Source organism: Scyliorhinus canicula, chromosome 2 (assembly GCF_902713615.1).
Source record: "Scyliorhinus canicula chromosome 2, sScyCan1.1, whole genome shotgun sequence".
Lineage (NCBI taxonomy): Eukaryota > Metazoa > Chordata > Chondrichthyes > Carcharhiniformes > Scyliorhinidae > Scyliorhinus > Scyliorhinus canicula.
Genome location: NC_052147.1, coordinates 289,043,734 through 289,065,346, shown reverse-complemented (window position 1 = coordinate 289,065,346; position 21,613 = coordinate 289,043,734). Strand labels below are relative to the sequence as shown.

General features: G+C 58.1%; 1 protein-coding gene across 1 annotated transcript in view; it reads right to left on the bottom strand.

Annotated features, from left to right (window-relative positions):
* Window positions 1-275: 275 nt before the first annotated feature.
* LOC119962240 (E3 ubiquitin-protein ligase MARCHF4-like) overlaps window positions 276-21,613 on the bottom strand; it is a 138,000-nt gene continuing 116,662 nt past the window's right edge. Inside the window, exon 4 of the mRNA XM_038790228.1 lies at window positions 276-851. Within this exon, the coding sequence (XP_038646156.1) occupies window positions 529-851 (323 nt within the window). The 3' untranslated portion in view covers window positions 276-528. The remainder of the gene's footprint in view (window positions 852-21,613) is intronic.

Here is a 21,613-nt window from a genome sequence, read left to right as displayed (position 1 = left end):
TTTGAAATGAAATGAAAATCGCTTATTGTCACGAGTAGGCTTCAATGAAGTTACTGTGAAAAGCCCCTAGTCGCCACATTCCGGCGCCTGTCCGGGGAGGCTGGTACGGGTACATTTTGAGAAACTCCCTTCCACCACTACTCTCTGTCTCCTGTTGCTTTTTCCAAGGGGCCGGTGCAGCCTCAATGGGCTGAATGGTGTCCTTCTGCACTGTAAATATTTTTTTAAATCTGGAAATTGGCTTCAAATCAAAGAATGAGACCATTCTCATCGAATTGTTTACCAGTTGTTGCCAGTTTTATCTTTTTTCACAGGCAGTTCAGATTATACAGTGACTGTAAATTAATTAATTTCCAGTGTGTGGCCTCGAGTATGGCCCAGCTCCACAAGCAAACCCGGTAGATCCTGGGTGCCTCATATTGTCCTTCTACTATCTGTCTCTAAATCCCGCCTCAATGTTTTTACTGCTGCCGGCATTGCCAGGTTTAGTGATACCTCATCAAGCTGTCCTTAAAGCAGAACTTTTCATCAGACTGTAGTCACCCTCATCACCAGTTCTCTGCTTGTGCCTGTTTGGTGTGTCTGTTCATTCGGTCTCAGATGGCTGAGAATGTGTAAAATGGTGTATGTACAGTGATGACTGGACGTGGTTCCTAATGGCCGGTTGCCTCTGGAACTGTAGTGTCTTGTGGGTGACCTTTCGGCCCGAGAGTTCCTATTACGATTGGTGCTAATCTTCTGATCCTCCACGTCCTTGGACCTCTCATAGTTCAGTATTTTCCATTGCTGGTTAACTGCTTGCCAACGCTTAAAGATTCGATATACAGATGGTCCCTCGTGAATAATCAGTCCTGGAAAGGCAAAATGGAAACAGCAGTTACAAATCGGTATGACGACTGCAGTTCAGTCCAATTCCAGTTATTTGTGATGATAAAATCACGAGATTTTTAACCCAAAATTAGACCACTTGACGTTCTGTATCTGGGCTGCTGCTTGACCCCTCATAATCTAATTATCTTTCCTTGCCCTTTCCCTTAACCTTTGAATGTTGGGTTTGAATAATTAGGACTTGCGGTGATGGGGGTGCGCTGAGTAGGTGCACACGAGGTGGCTCTCCTCTGAGGGACAAGAAAATAAAAGCTTTTAGTCAAAATTAGCCCGCAAAAAGCAGACTAATACATCCCGTCACCCCCAACAACACAGGAGACAGCAAATCCAAAGGCCGCAGAAATGGCGGTAATGGACAGGAGCAGCGAGCGAGCGGGTCAGCAGACCAACAAAGCAGAGGGTCCCCAGCCACTCACAAGAAAGGGACACCAGTAAAACAACCCCCCCACCCCCCCACAACTGAGGATGGATAGAAAACGTTTCTCACAAAGAAACTGAACGAGCTGAAACAGGAGATAAAATCCGAAACCAAGGCGGAGGTCAAGGTGGCCGGGGCCAGAGGCGGTGGTCAAGGAGGCGGAGGCAGAGGTCCAGATTGTGGAGGCAGAGGCGGTGGTGAAGGTGGCCGGGGCCAGAGGCGGTGGTCAAGGAGGCGGAGGCAATGGTCAAGGAGGCGGAGGCGGTGGTCAAGGAGGCTGAGGCGGTGGTCAAGGAGGCGGAGGTGGTGGTCAAGGTGGTGGAGGTAATGGTCAAGGAGGCGGAGGCGGTGGTCAAGGTGGTGGAGGTAATGGTCAAGGAGGCGGAGGCGGTGGTCAAGGTGAAAAATGAAAATCGCTTATTGTCATGAGTAGGCTTCAATGAAGTTACTGTGAAAGGCCCCTAGTCGCCACATTCCGGCACCTGTTTGGGGAGGCCGGTATGGGAATTGAACCGTGCTGCTGGCCTGCCTTGGGTGCTTTAAAAGCCAGCGATTTAGGTGGCGGGGACAGAGGCAGAGGTCAAGGTGGAGGCAGAGGCGGTGGTGAAGGTGGCGGAGCTGGAGGCGGTGGTCAAGGAGGTGGAGGCGGTGGTCAAGGAGGTGGAGGCGGTGGTCAAGGAGGTGGAGGCGGAGGCAGTGGTCAAGGTGGTGGAGGTAGAGGCGGTGGTCAAGGAGGCAGAGGTCAAGTTGGCGGAGGCAGTGGTCAAGGAGGTGGAGGCGGTGGTCAAGGAGGTGGAGGTGGTGGTCAAGGAGGTGGAGGCGGTGGTCAAGGAGGTGGAGGTGGTGGTCAAGGAGGTGGAGGCGGTGGTCAAGGAGGTGGAGGTGGTGGTCAAGGAGGTGGAGGCGGTGGTCAAGGAGGCAGAGGCAGTGGTCAAGGAGGTGGAGGCTGAGGCAGTGGTCAAGGAGGTGGAGGCGGTGGTCAAGGAGGTGGAGGTCGTGGTCAAGGAGATGGAGGTCGTGGTCAAGGTGGCAGAGGTGGTGGTCAAGGTGGCAGAGGCGGTGGTCAAGGTGGCGGAGGTGGTGGTCAAGGTGGCGGAGGTGGTGGTCAAGGAGGTGGAGGCGGTGGTCAAGGAGGCGGAGGCAGTGGTCAAGGAGGTGGAGGCAGTGGTCAAGGTGGCCGAGGCAGTGGTGCAAGGTGGCGGGGGCGGTGGTCAAGGTGGCGGAGGCGGTGGTCAAGGTGGTGGAGATAGAGGTGGTGGTCAAGGAGGTGGAGGTGGTGGTCAAGGAGGTGGAGGCGGTGGTCAAGGTGGTGGAGGCAGGGGTCAAGGTGATGGAGGCAGAGGGCTGGTCAAGGTGGTGGAGGTAGAGGCTGTGGTCAAGGACATGGAGGCTGTGGTCAAGGTGGCGGAGGCAGGGGTCAAGGTGGCAGAGGCGGTGGTCAAGGTGGCGGAGGCAGGGGTCAAGGTGATGGAGGCAGAGGGCTGGTCAAGGTGGTGGAGGTGGTGGCAGGGGTCAGGGTGATGGAGGCAGGGGTCAAGGTGGTGGAGGCGGAGGCAGGGGTCAGGGTGATGGAGGCAGAGGTGGTGGTCAAGGTGGTGGAGGCGGTGGCAGGGGTCAAGGTGGCGGAGGTCAAGGTGGTGGAGGCGGTGGCAGGGGTCATGGTGGCGGAGGCGGAGGTGGTGGTCAAGGTGGCGAAGGCAGGGGTCAAGGTGGCTCATGAGGAAGCAATGGTCAGGGTGACGGAGGCGGAGGCGGTGGTCAAGGAGGAGGAGGCGGTGGTCAAGGAGGCGGAGGCGGTGGTCAAGGAGGTGGAGGTCATGGTCAAGGTGGCAGAGGCAGTGGTCAAAGAGGCAGAGGCTGAGGCGGTGGTCAAGGTGGTGGAGGCGGTGGTCAAGGAGGCGGAGGCTGAGGCGGTGGTCAAGGTGGTGGAAGCGGTGGTCAAGGTGGTGGAGGCTGAGGCGGTGGTCAAGGAGGCGGAGGCTGTGGTCAAGGTGGTGGAGGCGGTGGTCAAGGTGGTGGAGGCAGTGGTCAAGGAGGTGGAGGTGGTGGTCAAGGAGGTGGAGGCGGTGGTCAAGGAGGCGGAGGCAGTGGTCAAGGACGTGGAGGTCATGGTCATGGTGGCAGAGGGGGTGGTCAAGGTGGCGGAAGCAGTGGTCAAGGTGGTGGAGGCTGAGGCGGTGGTCAAGGTGGCGGAGGCGGTGGTCAAGGTGCTGGAGGCTGAGGCGGTGGTCAAGGTGGCGGAGGCGGTGGTCAAGGTGGTGAAGGCAGTGGTCAAGGAGGTGGAGGTGGTGGTCAAGGAGGTGGAGGCTGAGGCGGTGGTCAAGGTGGCGGAAGCAGTGGTCAAGGTGGTGAAGGCAGTGGTCAAGGAGGTGGAGGTGGTGGTCAAGGAGGTGGAGGCTGAGGCGGTGGTCAAGGTGGCGGAGGCGGTGGTCAAGGTGGTGAAGGCAGTGGTCAAGGAGGTGGAGGTGGTGGTCAAGGAGGTGGAGGCAGTGGTCAAGGTGGTGGAGGTGGTGATCAAGGAGGGGAGGCAGTGATCAAGGAGGCGGAGGCAGGGCAGCACGGTGGCCTAGTGGTTAGCACAACCGCCTCATGGCGCTGAGGTCCCAGGTTCGATCCCGGCTCTGGGTCACTGTCCGTGTTCTCCCCGTGTCTGCGTGGGTTTCGCCCCCACAACCCAAAAATGTGCAGAGTAGGTGGATTGGCCACGCGAAATTGCCCCTTAATTGGAAAAAATAATTGGCTAATCTAAATTTTTTAAAAAAGGAGGCGGAGGAGGTGGTCAAGGTGGCGGAGGCTGAGGTGGTGGTCAAGGAGGTGGAGGCTGTGGTCAAGGCGGCGGAGGCAGGGGTCAAGGTGGTGGAGGTAGAAGCAGTGGTCAAGGAGGTGGAGGCTGTGGTTAAGGAGGTGGAGGTGGTGGTCAAGGTGGCGGAGGCAGGGGTCAAGGTGGCGGAGGTGGTGGCAGGAGTCAGGGTGATGGAGGCAGGGGTCAAGGTGGTGGAGGCGGAGGCAGGGGTCAGGGTGATGGAGGCAGAGGTCAAGGTGGTGGAGGCGGAGGCAGGGGTCAGGGTGATGGAGGCAGAGGTGGTGGTCAAGGTGGCAGAGGCGGTGGCAGGGGTCAAGGTGGCGGAGGTCAAGGTGGTGGAGGCGGTGGCAGGGGTAATGGTGGCGGAGGCGGAGGTGGTGGTCAAGGTGGCGAAGCCAGGGGTCAAGGTGGCTCATGAGGAAGCAGTGGTCAGGGTGACGGAGGCGAAGGTCAAGGAGGCGGAGTTCAAGGTGACGGAGGCGGAGGCAGTGGTGAGGGTGACAAAGGCGGAGGTCAAGGAGGCGGAGTTCAAGGTGACGGAGGCGGAGACAGGGGTCAAGATGGCGCAGCCGGAGGTGGTGGTCAAGGTGGCGGAGGTGGAGGTGGTGGTCAAGGTGATGGAGGCAGAGGAGGTGGTCATCATGCACGTGGCCCTCGACAAAATGGGAAAGATTGAGGGCCAATTGGGAACACGTTTAAGGAGCTGGAGAAAACCTCACAGCCAGACAGACAGCGATGAGGGAGAGAGAGAGACAGCGATTGGGCAGACACAGAGAGACAGCGATGGGGCAGACACAGAGAGACAGCGATGGGACAGACACAGAGAGACAGCGATGGGGCAGACACAGAGAGACAGCGATGGGACAGACAGAGAGAGACAGCATTGGGGCAGACACAGAGAGACAGCGATGGGGCAGACACAGAGAGACAGCGATGGGGCAGACACAGAGAGACAGCGATGGGGCAGACACAGAGAGACAGCGATGGGGCAGACACAGAGAGACAGCGATGGGGCAGACACAGAGAGACAGCGATGGGGCAGACACAGAGAGACAGCGATGGGGCAGACACAGAGAGACAGCGATGGGGCAGACACAGAGAGACAGCGATGGGGCAGACACAGAGAGACAGCGATGGGGCAGACACAGAGAGACAGCGATGGGGCAGACACAGAGAGACAGCGATGAGGCAGACACAGAGAGACAGCGATGGGGCAGACACAGAGAGACAGCGATGAGGCAGACACAGAGAGACAGCGATGGGGCAGACACAGAGAGACAGCGATGGGGCAGACACAGAGAGACAGCGATGGGGCAGACACAGAGAGACAGCGATGAGGCAGACACAGAGAGACAGCGATGGGGCAGACACAGAGAGACAGCGATGGGGCAGACAGAGAGACAGCGATGGGGCAGAGAGACAGTGATGGGGCAGACACAGAGAGACAGCGATGAGGCTGACACAGAGAGACAGCGATGGGGCAGACACAGAGAGACAGCGATGGGGCAGACACAGAGAGACAGCGATGAGGGAGAGAAAGAGAGACAGCGATGGGGCAGACACAGAGAGACAGCGATGAGGGAGAGAAAGGGACAGCGATGGGGCAGACACAGAGAGACAGCGATGGGGCAGAGAGACAGCGATGGGGCAGATACAGAGAGACAGCGATGGGGCAGACACAGAGAGACAGCGATGGGGCAGACACAGAGAGACAGCGATTGGGCAGACACAGAGAGACAGCGATGGGACAGACACAGAGAGACAGCGATGGGGCAGACACAGAGAGACAGCGATGGGGCAGATACAGAGAGGACAGCGATGGGGCAGACACAGAGAGACAGCGATGGGGCAGACACAGAGAGACAGCGATGGGGCAGACACAGAGAGACAGCGATGGGGCAGACACAGAGAGAGAGCGATGGGGCAGATACAGAGAGACAGCGATGGGGCAGACACAGAGAGACAGCGATGGGGCAGACACAGAGAGACAGCATTGGGGCAGAGAGAGAGACAGCGATGGGGCAGACACAGAGAGACAGCGATGGGGCAGACACAGAGAGACAGCGATGGGGCAGAGAGACAGCGATGGGGCAGACACAGAGAGACAGCGATGGGGCAGACACAGAGAGACAGAGATGGGGCAGACACAGAGAGACAGCGATGGGGCAGACACAGAGAGACAGCGATGGGACAGACACAGAGAGACAGCGATGGGGCAGACAGAGAGAGACAGCGATGGGGCAGACAGAGAGACAGCGATGGGGCAGACACAGAGAGACAGCGATGGGGCAGACACAGAGAGACAGAGATGGGGCAGACACAGAGAGACAGCGATGGGGCAGACACAGAGAGACAGCGATGGGGCAGACACAGAGAGATGGCGATGAGGCAGACACAGAGAGACAGCGATGGGGCAGACACAGAGAGACAGCGATGGGGCAGAGAGACAGCGATGGGGCAGAGAGACAGTGATGGGGCAGACACAGAGAGACAGCGATGAGGCTGACACAGAGAGACAGCGATGGGGCAGACACAGAGAGACAGCGATGGGGGAGACAAAGAGAGACAGCGATGAGGGAGAGAAAGGGACAGCGATGGGGCAGACACAGAGAGACAGCGATGAGGGACAGAAAGGGACAGCGATGGGGCAGACACAGAGAGACAGCGATGGGGCAGAGAGACAGCGATGGGGCAGACACAGAGAGACAGCGATGGGACAGACACAGAGAGACAGCGATGAGGGAGAGAAAGGGACAGCGATGGGGCAGACACAGAGAGACAGCGATGGGGCAGACACAGAGAGACAGCGATGGGGCAGACACAGAGAGACAGCGATTGGGCAGACACAGAGAGACAGCGATGGGACAGACACAGAGAGACAGCGATGGGGCAGACACAGAGAGACAGCGATGGGGCAGATACAGAGAGACAGCGATGGGGCAGACACAGAGAGACAGCGATGGGGCAGACACAGAGAGACAGCGATGGGGCAGACACAGAGAGATAGCGATGGGGCAGAGAGAGAGAGACGGCGATGGGGCAGACACAGAGGGACAGCGATGGGACAGACACAGAGAGACAGCGATGGGGCCGACACAGAGAGACAGCGATGGGGCAGACACAGAGAGACAGCGATGGGGCAGACACAGAGAGACAGCGATGGGGCAGATACAGAGAGACAGCGATGGGGCAGATACAGAGAGACAGCGATGGGGCAGACAGAGAGACAGCGATGAGGCAGACACAGAGAGACAGCGATGGGGCAGAGAGACAGCGATGGGGCAGACACAGAGAGACAGCGATGGGGCAGACACAGAGAGACAGAGATGGGGCAGACACAGAGAGACAGCGATGGGGCAGACACAGAGAGACAGCGATGGGACAGACACAGAGAGACAGCGATGGGGCAGACAGAGAGAGACAGCGATGGGGCAGACAGAGAGACAGCGATGGGGCAGACACAGAGAGACAGCGATGGGGCAGACACAGAGAGACAGTGATGGGGCAGACACAGAGAGATGGCGATGAGGCAGACACAGAGAGACAGCGATGGGGCAGACACAGAGAGACAGCGATGGGGCAGAGAGAGAGAGACAGCGATGGGACAGACACAGAGAGACAGCGATGGGGCAGACAGAGAGAGACAGCGATGGGGCAGACACAGAGAGAGAGCGATGGGGCAGATACAGAGAGACAGCGATGGGGCAGATACAGAGAAACAGCGATGGGGCAGACACAGAGAGACAGCGATGGGGCAGATACAGAGAAACAGCGATGGGGCAGACACAGAGAGACAGCGATGGGGCAGACACAGAGAGACAGCGATGGGGCAGAGAGACAGCGATGGGGCAGATACAGAGAGACAGCGATGAGGCAGAGAGACAGCGATGGGGCAGACACAGAGAGACAGCGATAGGGCAGACACAGAGAGACAGCGATGGGACAGACAGAGAGAGACAGCAATGGGGCAGATACAGAGAGACAGCGATGGGGCAGACACAGAGAGACAGCGATGAGGGAGAGAGAGAGACAGCGATGGGGCAGACACAGAGAGACAGCGATGGAGCAGACACAGAAAGACAGCGATGGGGCAGACACAGAGAGACAGCGATGGGGCAGACACAGAGAGACAGAGATGGGGCAGACACACAGAGACAGCGATGAGGCAGATACAGAGAGACAGCGATGAGGCAGACACAGAGAGACAGCGATGGGGCAGAGAGACAGCGATGGGGCAGAGAGACAGTGATGGGGCAGACACAGAGAGACAGCGATGAGGCAGACAGAGAGAGACAGCGATGGGGCAGACACAGAGAGACAGCGATGGGGCAGACACAGAGAGACAGCGATGAGGCAGACACAGAGAGACAGCGATGGGACAGACACAGAGAGACAGCGATGAGGGAGAGAAAGGGACAGCGATGGGGCAGACACACAGAGACAGCGATGGGGCAGACACAGAGAGACAGCGATGGGGCAGACACAGAGAGACAGCGATGGGGCAGACACAGAGAGACAGCGATGGGGCAGACACAGAGATACAGCGATGGGGCAGACAGAGAGAGACAGCGATGGGGCAGACACAGACAGACAGCGATGGGACAGACACAGAGAGACAGAGATGAGGCAGACACAGAGAGACAGCGATGGGGCAGACACAGAGAGACAGCGATGACGCAGACACAGAGAGACAGCGATGGGGCAGACACAGAGAGACAGCGATGGGGCAGATACAGAGAGACAGCGATGGGGCAGACACAGAGAGACAGCGATGGGGCAGACACAGAGAGACAGCGATGGGGCAGACACAGAGAGACAGCGATGAGACAGACACAGAGAGACAGCGATGAGGCAGGCACAGAGAGCCAGCGATGGGGCAGACAGAGAGACAGCGATGGGGCAGACACAGAGAGACAGCGATGGGGCAGACACAGAGGGACAGCAATGGGGCAGACACAGAGAGACAGCGATGAGGCAGACACAGAGAGACAGCGATGGGGCAGACACAGAGAGACAGCGATGGGGCAGAGAGAGAGAGACAGCGATGGGGCAGACACAGAGAGACAGCGATGGGGCAGACACAGAGAGACAGCGATGGGCAGACACAGAGAGACAGCGATGGGGCAGACACAGAGAGACAGCGATGGGGCAGACACAGAGAGACAGCGATAGGGCAGACACACAGAGACAGCGATGAGGCAGATACAGAGAGACAGCGATGAGGCAGACACAGGGAGACAGCGATGGGGCAGAGAGACAGCGATGGGGCAGAGAGACAGTGATGGGGCAGAGAGACAGCGATGGGGCAGACACAGAGAGACAGCGATGGGGCAGACACAGAGAGACAGCGATGGGGCAGAGACAGAGAGACAGCGATGGGGCAGACAGAGAGACAGCGATGAGGCAGACACAGAGAGACAGCGATGGGGCAGACACAGAGAGACAGCGATGGGGCAGACACAGAGAGACAGCGATGGGGCAGACAGAGAGACAGCGATGGGGCAGACACAGAGAGACAGCGATGGGGCAGACACAGAGAGACAGCGATGGGGCAGACACAGAGAGACAGCGATGGGGCAGACACAGAGAGACAGCGATGGGGCAGACACAGAGAGACAGCGATGGGGCAGACACAGAGAGACAGCGATGGGGCAGACACAGAGGGACAGAGATGGGGCAGACACAGAGAGACAGCGATGGGGCAGACACAGAGAGACAGCGATGGGGCAGACACAGAGAGACAGCGATGAGGCAGACACAGAGAGACAGCGATGGGGCAGACACAGAGAGACAGCGATGGGGCAGAGAGAGAGAGACAGCGATGGGGCAGACACAGAGAGACAGCGATGGGGCAGACACAGAGAGACAGCGATGGGGCAGACACAGAGAGACAGCGATGGGGCAGACACAGAGAGACAGCGATGGGGCAGACACAGAGAGACAGCGATGGGGCAGACACAGAGAGACAGCGATGGGGCAGAGAGAGAGAGACAGCGATGGGGCAGACACAGAGAGACAGCGATGGGGCAGACACAGAGAGACAGCGATGGGGCAGACACAGAGAGACAGCGATGGGGCAGACACAGAGAGACAGCGATGAGGACAGACACAGCGGAGACAGCGATTGAGGCAGAACACGAGAGCCAGCGATGAGGGCAGATAAAGAGGCAGCGAGAGCAGAGAGACAGCGATGGGGCAGAGAGACAGAGTGATCGGGCAGGAGAGCGTGATGGGGCAGGAGACAGCGATGGGGCAGAGAGGACAGCGAGGGGCAGAGAGACAGTGATGGGGCCAGACAAGAGAAGAGACAGGCGATGCGACAGGACACACAGAGACAGCGATGGGACAGACACAGAGCGGACAGCGATTGGGGCAGGACACAGAGAGTGACAGCGATTGGGGCCAGGCACAGAGGAGACAGCGATGGGGCAGCGACAGAGAGACAGCGATGGGGCAGAGAGACAGCTGATGGAGGCAGAACACAGAGATGACAGCGATTGGGCAGACACAGAGAGACAAGCGATGGGGCAAGAGACAGAGCGACAGCGCGGGGCCCAGAGAGACAGCGCTGGGCAGACACAGAGAGACAGCGATGGGGCAGAGAGACAGCGATGGGGCAGACACAGAGAGACAGCGATGGGGCAGACACACAGAGACAGCGATGGGGCAGACACAGAGGGACAGCGATGGGGCAGACACAGAGAGACAGCGATGGGGCAGACACAGAGGGACAGCGATGGGGCAGACACAGAGAGACAGCGATGAGGCAGACACAGAGAGACAGCGATGGGGCAGACACAGAGGGACAGCGATGGGGCAGACACAGAGGGACAGCGATGGGGCAGACACACAGAGACAGCGATGGGGCAGACACAGAGAGACAGCGATGGGGCAGACACAGAGAGACAGCGATGAGGCAGACACAGAGAGACAGCGATGAGGCAGACACAGAGAGACAGCGATGGGGCAGACACAGAGAGACAGCGATGGGGCAGACACAGAGAGACAGCGATGATGCAGACACAGAGAGACAGCGATGGGACAGACACAGAGAGACAGCGATGGGGCAGACACAGAGAGACAGCGATGGGGCAGACACAGAGAGACAGCGATGGGGCAGACAGAGAGAGACAGCGATGAGGCAGACACAGAGAGACAGCGATGGGACAGATACAGAGAGACAGCGATGAGGGAGAGAAAGGGACAGCGATGGGGCAGACACACAGAGACAGCGATGGGGCAGACACAGAGAGACAGCGATGGGGCAGATACAGAGACACAGCGATGGGGCAGACACAGAGAGACAGCGATGGGGCAGACACAGAGAGACAGCGATGGGGCAGACACAGAGAGACAGCGATGGGGCAGACACAGAGAGACAGCGATGGGGCAGACACAGAGAGACAGCGATGGGGCAGACACAGAGAGACAGCGATGAGGCAGACACAGAGACAGCGATGGGGCAGACACAGAGAGACAGCGATGGGGCAGACAGAGAGAGACAGCGATGGGGAAGACACAGAGAGACAGCGATGGGGCAGACACAGAGAGACAGCGATGGGGCAGACACAGAGAGACAGCGATGGGACAGTCACAGAGAGACAGCGATGGGGAAGACACAGAGAGACAGCGATGGGGCAGACACAGAGAGACAGCGATGGGGCAGATACAGAGAGACAGCGATGGGGCAGACACAGAGAGACAGCGATGGGGCAGACACAGAGAGACAGCGATGAGGGAGACACAGAGAGACAGCGATGGGGCAGACACAGAGAGACAGCGATGGGGCAGACACAGAGAGACAGCGATGGGGCAGACACAGAGAGACAGCGATGGGGTTATGCACGATCAATGACTCCAGAAGCGAGATTGGTTGACAATTGAAGGCATTATTGGACCACATGTTTCCCCCAGCAGCGCAGGTACAGAAATTAGCTGCTAGGGAGACACAGACTCTTATACTCCGCCTTACTGGGCTGGACCAGCAGGTCGGCTTCACCAATGATATTGCTGTCTCAGGTACTTCCCACACCAATGGTCTTACAGCATCAACCTGGGTACCGTAATACCCCTAATACCGACTACCACCTTCACCCCTTGTTAAAAGAAGAGTCCGGCCGGGTGGCGGTCTCGCGTTATACAGTGGTAGAGGTTGAGGTTATGGTGGTACCCGGTATACATCAGCACAGTGTTTTGCCTTGTGACATGTTGCAACTAATTACAGTATTTATTTATATTCAAAATGAAGCAATTAGTCGATCGGGGCCCCTGGTCGTCCTGTGCGATCGTCGCAGTTTTGGCGGTGATGCAGGCGCTGGCTCCGGCATCCGTGGCTCCGGGAGCATGACTCCGGCTTCTTCGGCAACTTCATCACCCCTGGGTGAGACCAGTGGAAGGACCAATCCAGCTGGGAAGCTGTGGGGTGTGCCGGTGGGAGGGAGGGTGGGGTTGGTGGTGGGGGTGTGGGTGGGGATCCAGCGGGCGCCAGGTCCAGAAGGGAGGCCGTATCCTGTCGGACGTCGGGGTACGCCACGTAGGCATATTGAGGGTTAGCGTGAAGGTGGTGGACCCTCGCGACCAATGGGTCCGACTTGTGCGCCCACACGTGTTTGCGGAGCAGAATGGGTCCAGGAACTGCCAGCCAGGTTGGGAGCGAGGTCCCGGAGGTGGACCTCCTAGGGAAGACAAGGAGACGTTGGTGAGGTGTTTGGTTGGTCGTGGTACACAGCCGTGATCGGATGCAGTGGACAACATCGGGGATGACCTCTTGCCAGGGGGAGACTGGGAGATTCCTGGACCGTAGGGTCAGTAGGACGGTCTTCCAGACCGTTACGTTCTCCCTCTCTACCTGTCCGTTTCCCCGGGACGTGTGACTGGTCGTCCTGCTCGAGGCAATGCCCTTGCTGAGCAGGAATTGACGCAGTTCGTCGCTCATGAAGGAGGACCCCCTATCGCTGTGTATGTAGGCGGGGCAACCGAACAGGGTAAAGATACTGTGGAGGGCTTTTATGACGGTGGCTACGGTCAGGTCGGGGCAGTGGATGGTGAATGGGAACAGGGAGTACTCATCAATCACTTTCAGGAAGTATGTGTTGTGGTCGGTGGAGGGAAGGGGCCCTTTGAAGTCCATACTAAGGTGTTGAAAGGGGCAGGAGGCCTTCACCAGGTGCGCTCTCTCCGGCCGGTAGAAGTGCGGCTTGCACTCTGCGCAGATTTGGCAGTTCCTGGTGACGGTCCTGACCTCCTCGATGGAGTACGGCAGGTTGCGGGTCTTGATGAAATGGAAGAATCGAGTGTCCCCTGGGTGGCAGAGGTCCGCGTGGTGGGCCCGGAGTCGGTCCACTTGTGCGTTGGCACATGTGCGCGGGATAGGGCATCAGGAAGTTCGTTTAGCTTCCCGGAACAATACAAAATCTCATAGTTGTAGGTGGAGAGCTCGATCCTCCACCGTAAGATCTTATCATTCATTATCTTGCCCCGCTGTGCATTATCGAACATGAAAGCAACCGACCGTTGGGCAGTGAGGAAAGTGAATCGCCTGCCGGCCAGGTAATGCCTCCAATGCAACACAGCTTCTACTATGGTCTGGGCCTCCTTTTCAACTGAGGAATGATGGATTTCTGAAGCATGGAGGGTGCGTGAGAAGAAGGCCACGGGCCTGCCCGCTTGGTTGAGGGTGGCCGCCAGAGCTATGTCGGACGCGTCGCTCTCGACTTGGAAGGGAAGGGATTCATTGATGGCGTGCATCGTGGCCTTTGATGCGGCTGAAGGCCTGGCGGGCCTCTGCCAACAGGGAATAAACCGTGGATTGGATTAGTGGGCGGGCCTTGTCCACATAGTTGGGGACCCACTGGGCATAATATGGAAAAAATCCCAGGCAGCGTTTCAGGGCCTTGGAGTAGTGGGGGAAGGGAAACTCCATGAGGGGGGCGCATGCGTTTGGGATCTGGGCCTATAACTCCGTCATGCACTATGTAGCCGAGGATGGCTAGACGGTCGGTGCTGAACATGCATTTGTCCTTGTTGTAAGTTAGGTTAAGGATTTTTGCGGTATGGAGGAATTTACGGAGGTCGGTGTCGTGGTCTTGCTGGTCGTGGCCGCAGATGGTGACATTGTCGAGGTACGGAAACGTGGCCCGCAAACCGTACCGGTCAACCATTCGGTCCATCTCCCGTTGGAAGACCGAGACTCCATTTGTGACACTGAAGGGAACCCTTAGGAAGTGGTAGAGCCGCCCATCTGCTTCGAATGCAGTGTGTTTACGGTCGCTAGGGCGGATGGGGAGCTGGTGGTAGGCGGATTTTAGATCCACCGTGGAAAATACCTTGTATTGTGCAATCTGATTGACCAGATCAGAAATGTGGGGGAGGGGCTACGTGTCCAGCTGCGTATACCTGTTGATGGTCTGACTGTAATCAATGATCATCCTGTGCTTCTCCCCGGTCTTTACAACCACCACTTGGGCTCTCTCAGGGGCTGTTGCTGGCCTCGATAATACCTTCCCTCAGTAACCGCTGGACTTCCGACCTGATGAAGGTCCGGTCCTGGGCGCTGTACCGCCTGCTCCTGGTGGCGATGGGTTTGCAATCCGGAGGGAGGCTCGCAAAAAGGGAAGGCGGCTCGACCTTGAGGGTCGCGAGGCTGCAGACAGTGAGGGGGGGTATAGGGCCGCCGAATTTAAAAGTTAAACTTTGGAAGTTACATTGGAAATCTAACCCTAGGACCGTGGCAGCACAGAGGTGAGGGAAGACGTAGAGGCGGAAATTTTTTAATTCCTTTCCCTGGACTGTGAGGTTCGCTACGCAGAACCCTTTGATCTCTACAGAGTGAGACCTGCAGGCCAGGGAGATTCGTTGATTAACTGGGTGGATGGGAAGAGAACAGCGCCTTACCGTGTTGGGGTGTATGAAGCTCTCTGTGTTCCCGGAGTCGATCAGGCAGGATGATTTATGGCCATTGATGAGCACGGTCGTCATCGCGGTCGAGAGAGTTCGGGGTCGAGCCTGGTCCAGGGTCACCGAGGCAAGTCGTGGCAAAAGCTGGAGGTTTTCTTCGGGCAATGTGCGGTCATCTGAATTGGGGTCCTGATACTCCAGCCAAGATGGTGGCGCCCACTGGTCTCACATGGCCGGGGGTGTGCAATATGGCGACGCCCATCCATCGCACGTGGTGTCTGAGGGACAAGATGGCGGTGACTGGGGTCCGCACGTGGCTCTGGAGAAGGAAGATGGCGGCACCCGGTGGCTGCACGTGGCTTGTGGAGAGGGTTGTGGTGGTCCCGGTTCGCCCCCGGAGACACTGGCAACTGCCCGAGCCTGGCATACCGCCACAAAATGGCCCTTTTTGCCGCACCCTTTGCAGGTGGAGGAGCGGGCCAGGCAGCGCTGCCAGGGGTGCTTGGCTTGCCCGCAAAATAGCAGCGGGGCCCCCCGGGGCTGCCTGGTAGTCACGCAGCACAAGCTTGCAGGGGGGATTCCACGCTGCCCAAGTGGCTGCCGCGCGGTCAGGGACGTACGCGCGGGCGTTTCGGGAGGCCACATCAAGGGAGCTAGCGAGAGCCCGTGCCTCCTTGAGGCCTAGTGTCTCTTTCTCTAGCAGCCGCTGGCGGATTTGGGAGGGCAGCATACCTGCAACGAATGTGTCCCGGATTAAACGTTCTGTGTGGTCGCTGGCTGAAACCTGTGGGCAGTCATAGTTCCTACCTAACACCAGGAGCGCACAGTAGAATTCCTCCAGCGATTCCCCCGGGATTTGTCGCCTTGTTGCTAGCTGAAGTCAGGCGTAGACCTGGTTTACTGGGCGAATGTAGTGTCCTTTTAACAGGGCCCTCGCGGCCTCGAAATCGTCCACATCCTCGATGAGCGTGTAGATCTCTGGGCTCACCCTCAAGTGAAGAACCTGCATCTTATGGTCCTCCGTGGGTGTAGTTGTGACCGTCCTGAGGTACCCGTTGAAGGTTGCCAGCCAGTGTTTGAAGGTCGCTGCTGCGTTTGCAGCGTGGGGGCTGAGTTGCAGAGACTCCGGCTGGATTCGGAGCTCCATTCTTTAATATCTAGTCCAATAAATTGATGCTCGATCAATGACTCCAGAAGCGAGATTGGATGACAATTGAAGGCTTTATTGGACTAGATGTTTCCCCCAGCGGCGCAGGTGCAGAATGCAGCTGCTGGGGAGACACAGGCTCCTATACTCCGCCTTACTGGGCGGAACCAGCAGGCAGGCTTCACCAATGATATTGCTGTCTCAGGTACCTCCCACACCAATGGTCTGACAGCATCAACCTGGGTACCGTAATACCCCTAATACCGACTACCACATGGGACAGACACAGAGAGACGGCGATGGGGCAGACACAGAGAGACAGCGATGGGGCAGACACAGAGAGACAGCGATGGGGCAGACACAGAGAGACAGCGATGGGGCAGACACAGAGAGACATCGATGGGGCAGACAGAGAGACAGCGATGGGGCAGACACAGAGAGACAGCGATGGGGCAGACACAGAGAGAGAGCGATAAGGCAGACACAGAGAGACAGCGATGGGGCAGACACAGAGAGACAGCAATGGGGCAGACACAGAGAGACAGCGATGGGGCAGACACAGAGAGACAGCGATGGGGCAGACACAGAGAGACAGCGATGGGGCAGACACAGAGAGACAGGGATGGGGCAGACACAGAGAGACAGCGATGAGGCAGACACAGAGAGACAGCGATGGGGCAGACAGAGAGACAGCGATGGGGCAGACAGAGAGAGACAGCGATGGGGAAGACACAGAGAGACAGCGATGGGGCAGACACAGAGACAGCGATGGGGCAGACACAGAGAGACAGCGATGAGGCAGACACAGAGAGACAGCGATGGGGCAGACACAGAGAGACAGCGATGGGGCAGACACAGAGAGATAGCGATGGGGCAGACACAGAGAGACAGCGATGGGGCAGACACAGAGAGACAGCGATGGGGCAGACAGAGAGACAGCGATGGGGCAGACACAGAGAGACAGCGATGAGGCAGACACAGAGAGACAGCGATGGGACAGACAGAGAGACAGCGATGGGGCAGACACAGAGAGACAGCGATGGGGCAGACACAGAGAGACAGCGATGGGGCAGACACAGAGACAGCGATGGGGCAGACACAGAGAGACAGCGATGAGGCAGACACAGAGAGACAGCGATGGGGCAGACACAGAGAGATAGCGATGGGGCAGACACAGAGAGACAGCGATGGGGCAGACACAGAGAGACAGCGATGGGGCAGACAGAGAGACAGCGATGGGGCAGACACAGAGAGACAGCGATGAGGCAGACACAGAGAGACAGCGATGGTACAGACACAGAGAGACAGCGATAGGGCAGACACAGAGAGACAGCGATGGGGCAGACACAGAGAGACAACGATGGGGCAGACACAGAGAGACAGCGATGGGGCAGATACAGAGAGACAGCGATGAGGCAGACACAGAGAGACAGCGATGGTGCAGACACAGAGAGACAGCGATGAGGCAGACACAGAGAGACAGCGATGGGGCAGACACAGAGAGACAGCGATGGGGCAGACACAGAGAGACAGCGATGGGGCAGACACAGAGAGACAGCGATGGGGCAGACACAGAGAGACAGCGATGGGGCAGACACAGAGAGACAGCGATGGGGCAGATACAGAGAGACAGCGATGGGGCAGACACAGAGAGACAGCGATGGGGCAGACACAGAGAGACTGCGATGGGACAGACACAGAGAGACAGCGATGGGGCAGACACAGAGAGACAGCGATGGGGCAGACACAGAGAGACAGCGATGGGGCAGACACAGAGAGACAGCGATGGGGCAGACACAGAGAGACAGCGATGGGGCAGACACAGAGAGACAGCGATGGGGCAGACACAGAGAGACAGCGATGGGGCAGACACAGAGAGACAGCGATGGGGCAGACACAGAGAGACAGCGATGGGGCAGACACAGAGAGACAGCGATGGGGCAGACACAGAGAGACAGCGATGGGGCAGACACAGAGAGACAGCGATGGGGCAGACACAGAGAGACAGCGATGGGGCAGACACAGAGAGAGAGCGATGGGGCAGACACAGAGAGACAGCGATGGGGCAGACACAGAGGGACAGCGATGGGGCAGACACAGAGAGACAACGATGGGACAGACACAGAGAGACAGCGATGGGGCAGACACAGAGAGACAGCGATGGGACTGACACAGAGAGACAGCGATGGGGCAGACACAGAGAGACAGCGATGGGACAGACAGAGAGACAGCGATGGGGCAGATACAGAGAGACAGCGATGGGGCAGACACAGAGAGACAGCGATGAGGCAGAAACAGAGAGACAGCAATGAGGCAGACACAGAAAGACAGCGATGGGGCAGACACAGAGAGACAGGGATGGGGCAGACACAGAGAGACAGCGATGAGGCAGACACAGAGAGACAGCGATGGGGCAGACAGAGAGACAGCGATGGGGCAGACAGAGAGAGACAGCGATGGGGAAGACACAGAGAGACAGAGATGGGGCAGACACAGAGAGACAGCGATGGGGCAGACACAGAGAGACAGCGATGAGGCAGACACAGAGAGACAGCGATGAGGCAGACACAGAGAGACAGCGATGAGGCAGACACAGAAAGACAGCGATGAGGCAGACACAGAGAGACAGCGATGGGGCAGACACAGAGAGACAGCGATGAAGCAGACACAGAGAGACAGCGATGAGGCAGACACAGAAAGACAGCAATGGGACAGACACAGAGAGAGAGCGATGAGGCAGACACAGAGAGACAGCGATGGGGCAGACACAGAAAGACAGCAATGGGACAGACACAGAGAGACAGCGATGGGACAGACACAGAGAGACAGCGATGAGGCAGACAGAGAGACAGCGATGGGGCAGAGAGAGAGAGACAGCGATGGGGCAGACACAGAGAGACAGCAATGGGGCAGACACAGAGAGACAGCGATGGGGCAGACACAGAGAGACAGCGATGGGGCAGACACAGAGAGACAGCGATGGGGCAGACACAGAGAGACAGCGATGGGGCTGACACAGAGAGACAGCGATGGGGCAGACACAGAGAGACAGCGATGGGGCAGACACAGAGAGACAGCGATGGGGCAGAGAGAGAGAGAGACAGCGATGGGGCAGACACAGAGAGACAGCGATGGGACAGACACAGAGAGACAGCGATGGGGCAGACACAGAGAGACAGCGATGGGACAGACACAGAGAGACAGCGATGGGGCAGACACAGAGAGACAGCGATGGGGCAGACACAGAGAGACAGCGATGGGGCAGACACAGAGGGACAGCAATGGGGCAGACACAGAGAGACAGCGATGGGGCAGACACAGAGAGACAGCGATGGGGCAGACACAGAGAGACAGCGATGGGGCAGACACAGAGAGACAGCGATGGGGCAGACAGAGAGAGACAGCGATGGGGCAGACACAGAGAGACAGCGATGGGGCAGACACAGAGAGACAGCGATGAGGCCAGACACAGAGAGACAGCGATGGGGCAGACACAGAGAGACAGCGATGGGGCAGACACAGAGAGACAGCGATGGGGCAGACACAGAGAGACAGCGATGGGACAGACACAGAGAGACAGCGATGGGACAGACACAGAGAGACAGCGATGGGACAGACACAGAGAGACAGCGATGGGGCAGACACAGAGAGACAGCGATGGGGCAGACACAGAGAGACAGCGATGGGGCAGACACAGAGAGACAGCGATGGGGCAGAGAGAGAGAGACAGCGATGGGGCAGACACAGAGAGACAGCGATGGGGACAGACACAGAGAGACAGCGATGGGGCAGACACAGAGAGACAGCGATGGGGGAGACACAGAGAGACAGCGATGGGGCAGACACAGAGAGACAGCGATGGGGCAGACACAGAGAGACAGCGATGGGGCAGACACAGAGAGACAGCGATGGGGCAGACACAGAGAGACAGCGATTGGGGCAGAGAGAGAGAGACAGCGATGGGGCAGACACAGAGAGACAGCGATGGGGCAGACACAGAGAGACAGCGATGAGGCAGACACAGAGAGACAGCGATGGGGCAGACACAGAGAACAGCGATGGGGCAGACACAGAGAGACAGCGATGGGGAAGACACAGAGAGACAGCGATGGGGAAGACACAGAGAGACAGCGATGGGGCAGAGAGAGAGAGAGACAGCGATGGGGCAGACACAGAGAGACAGCGATGGGGCAGACACAGAGAGACAGCGATGGGGCAGACACAGAGAGACAGCGATGGGGCAGACACAGAGAGACAGCGATGGGGCAGACACAGAGAGACAGCGATGGGGCAGACACAGAGAGACAGCGATGGGCAGACACAGAGAGACAGCGATGGGGCAGACACAGAGAGACAGCGATGGGGCAGACACAGAGAGACAGCGATGGGCAGACACAGAGAGACAGCGATGGGGCAGACACAGAGAGACAGCGATGAGGCAGACACAGAGAGACAGCGATGGGACAGACAGAGAGACAGCGATGGGGCAGACACAGAGAGACAGCGATGGGGCAGACACAGAGAGACAGCGATGGGGCAGACACAGAGACAGCGATGGGGCAGACACAGAGAGACAGCGATGAGGCAGACACAGAGAGACAGCGATGGGGCAGACACAGAGAGATAGCGATGGGGCAGACACAGAGAGACAGCGATGGGGCAGACACAGAGAGACAGCGATGGGGCAGACAGAGAGACAGCGATGGGGCAGACACAGAGAGACAGCGATGAGGCAGACACAGAGAGACAGCGATGGGACAGACAGAGAGACAGCGATAGGGCAGACACAGAGAGACAGCGATGGGGCAGACACAGAGAGACAACGATGGGGCAGACACAGAGAGACAGCGATGGGGCAGACACAGAGAGACAGCGATGAGGCAGACACAGAGAGACAGCGATGGGGCAGACACAGAGAGACAGCGATGAGGCAGACACAGAGAGACAGCGATGGGGCAGACACAGAGAGACAGCGATGGGGCAGACACAGAGAGACAGCGATGGGGACAGACACAGAGAGACAGCGATGGGGCAGACACAGAGAGACAGCGATGGGGCAGACACAGAGAGACAGCGATGAGGCAGACACAGAGAGACAGCGATGGGACAGACACAGAGAGACAGCGATGGGGCAGACACAGAGAGACAGCGATGGGGCAGACACAGAGAGACAGCGATGGGGCAGACACAGAGAGACAGCGATGGGGCAGACACAGAGAGACAGCGATGGGGCAGACACAGAGAGACAGCGATGGGCAGACCAGAGAGACAGCGATTGCAGGAGACAGCAGATGGGCAGACAGAGAGACAGCGATGGGGCAGACACAGAGAGACAGCGATGGGCAGACACAGAGAGACAGCGATGGGGCAGACACAGAGAGACAGCGATGGGGCAGACACAGAGAGACAGCGATGGGGCAGACACAGAGAGACAGCGATGGGGCAGACACAGAGAGACAGC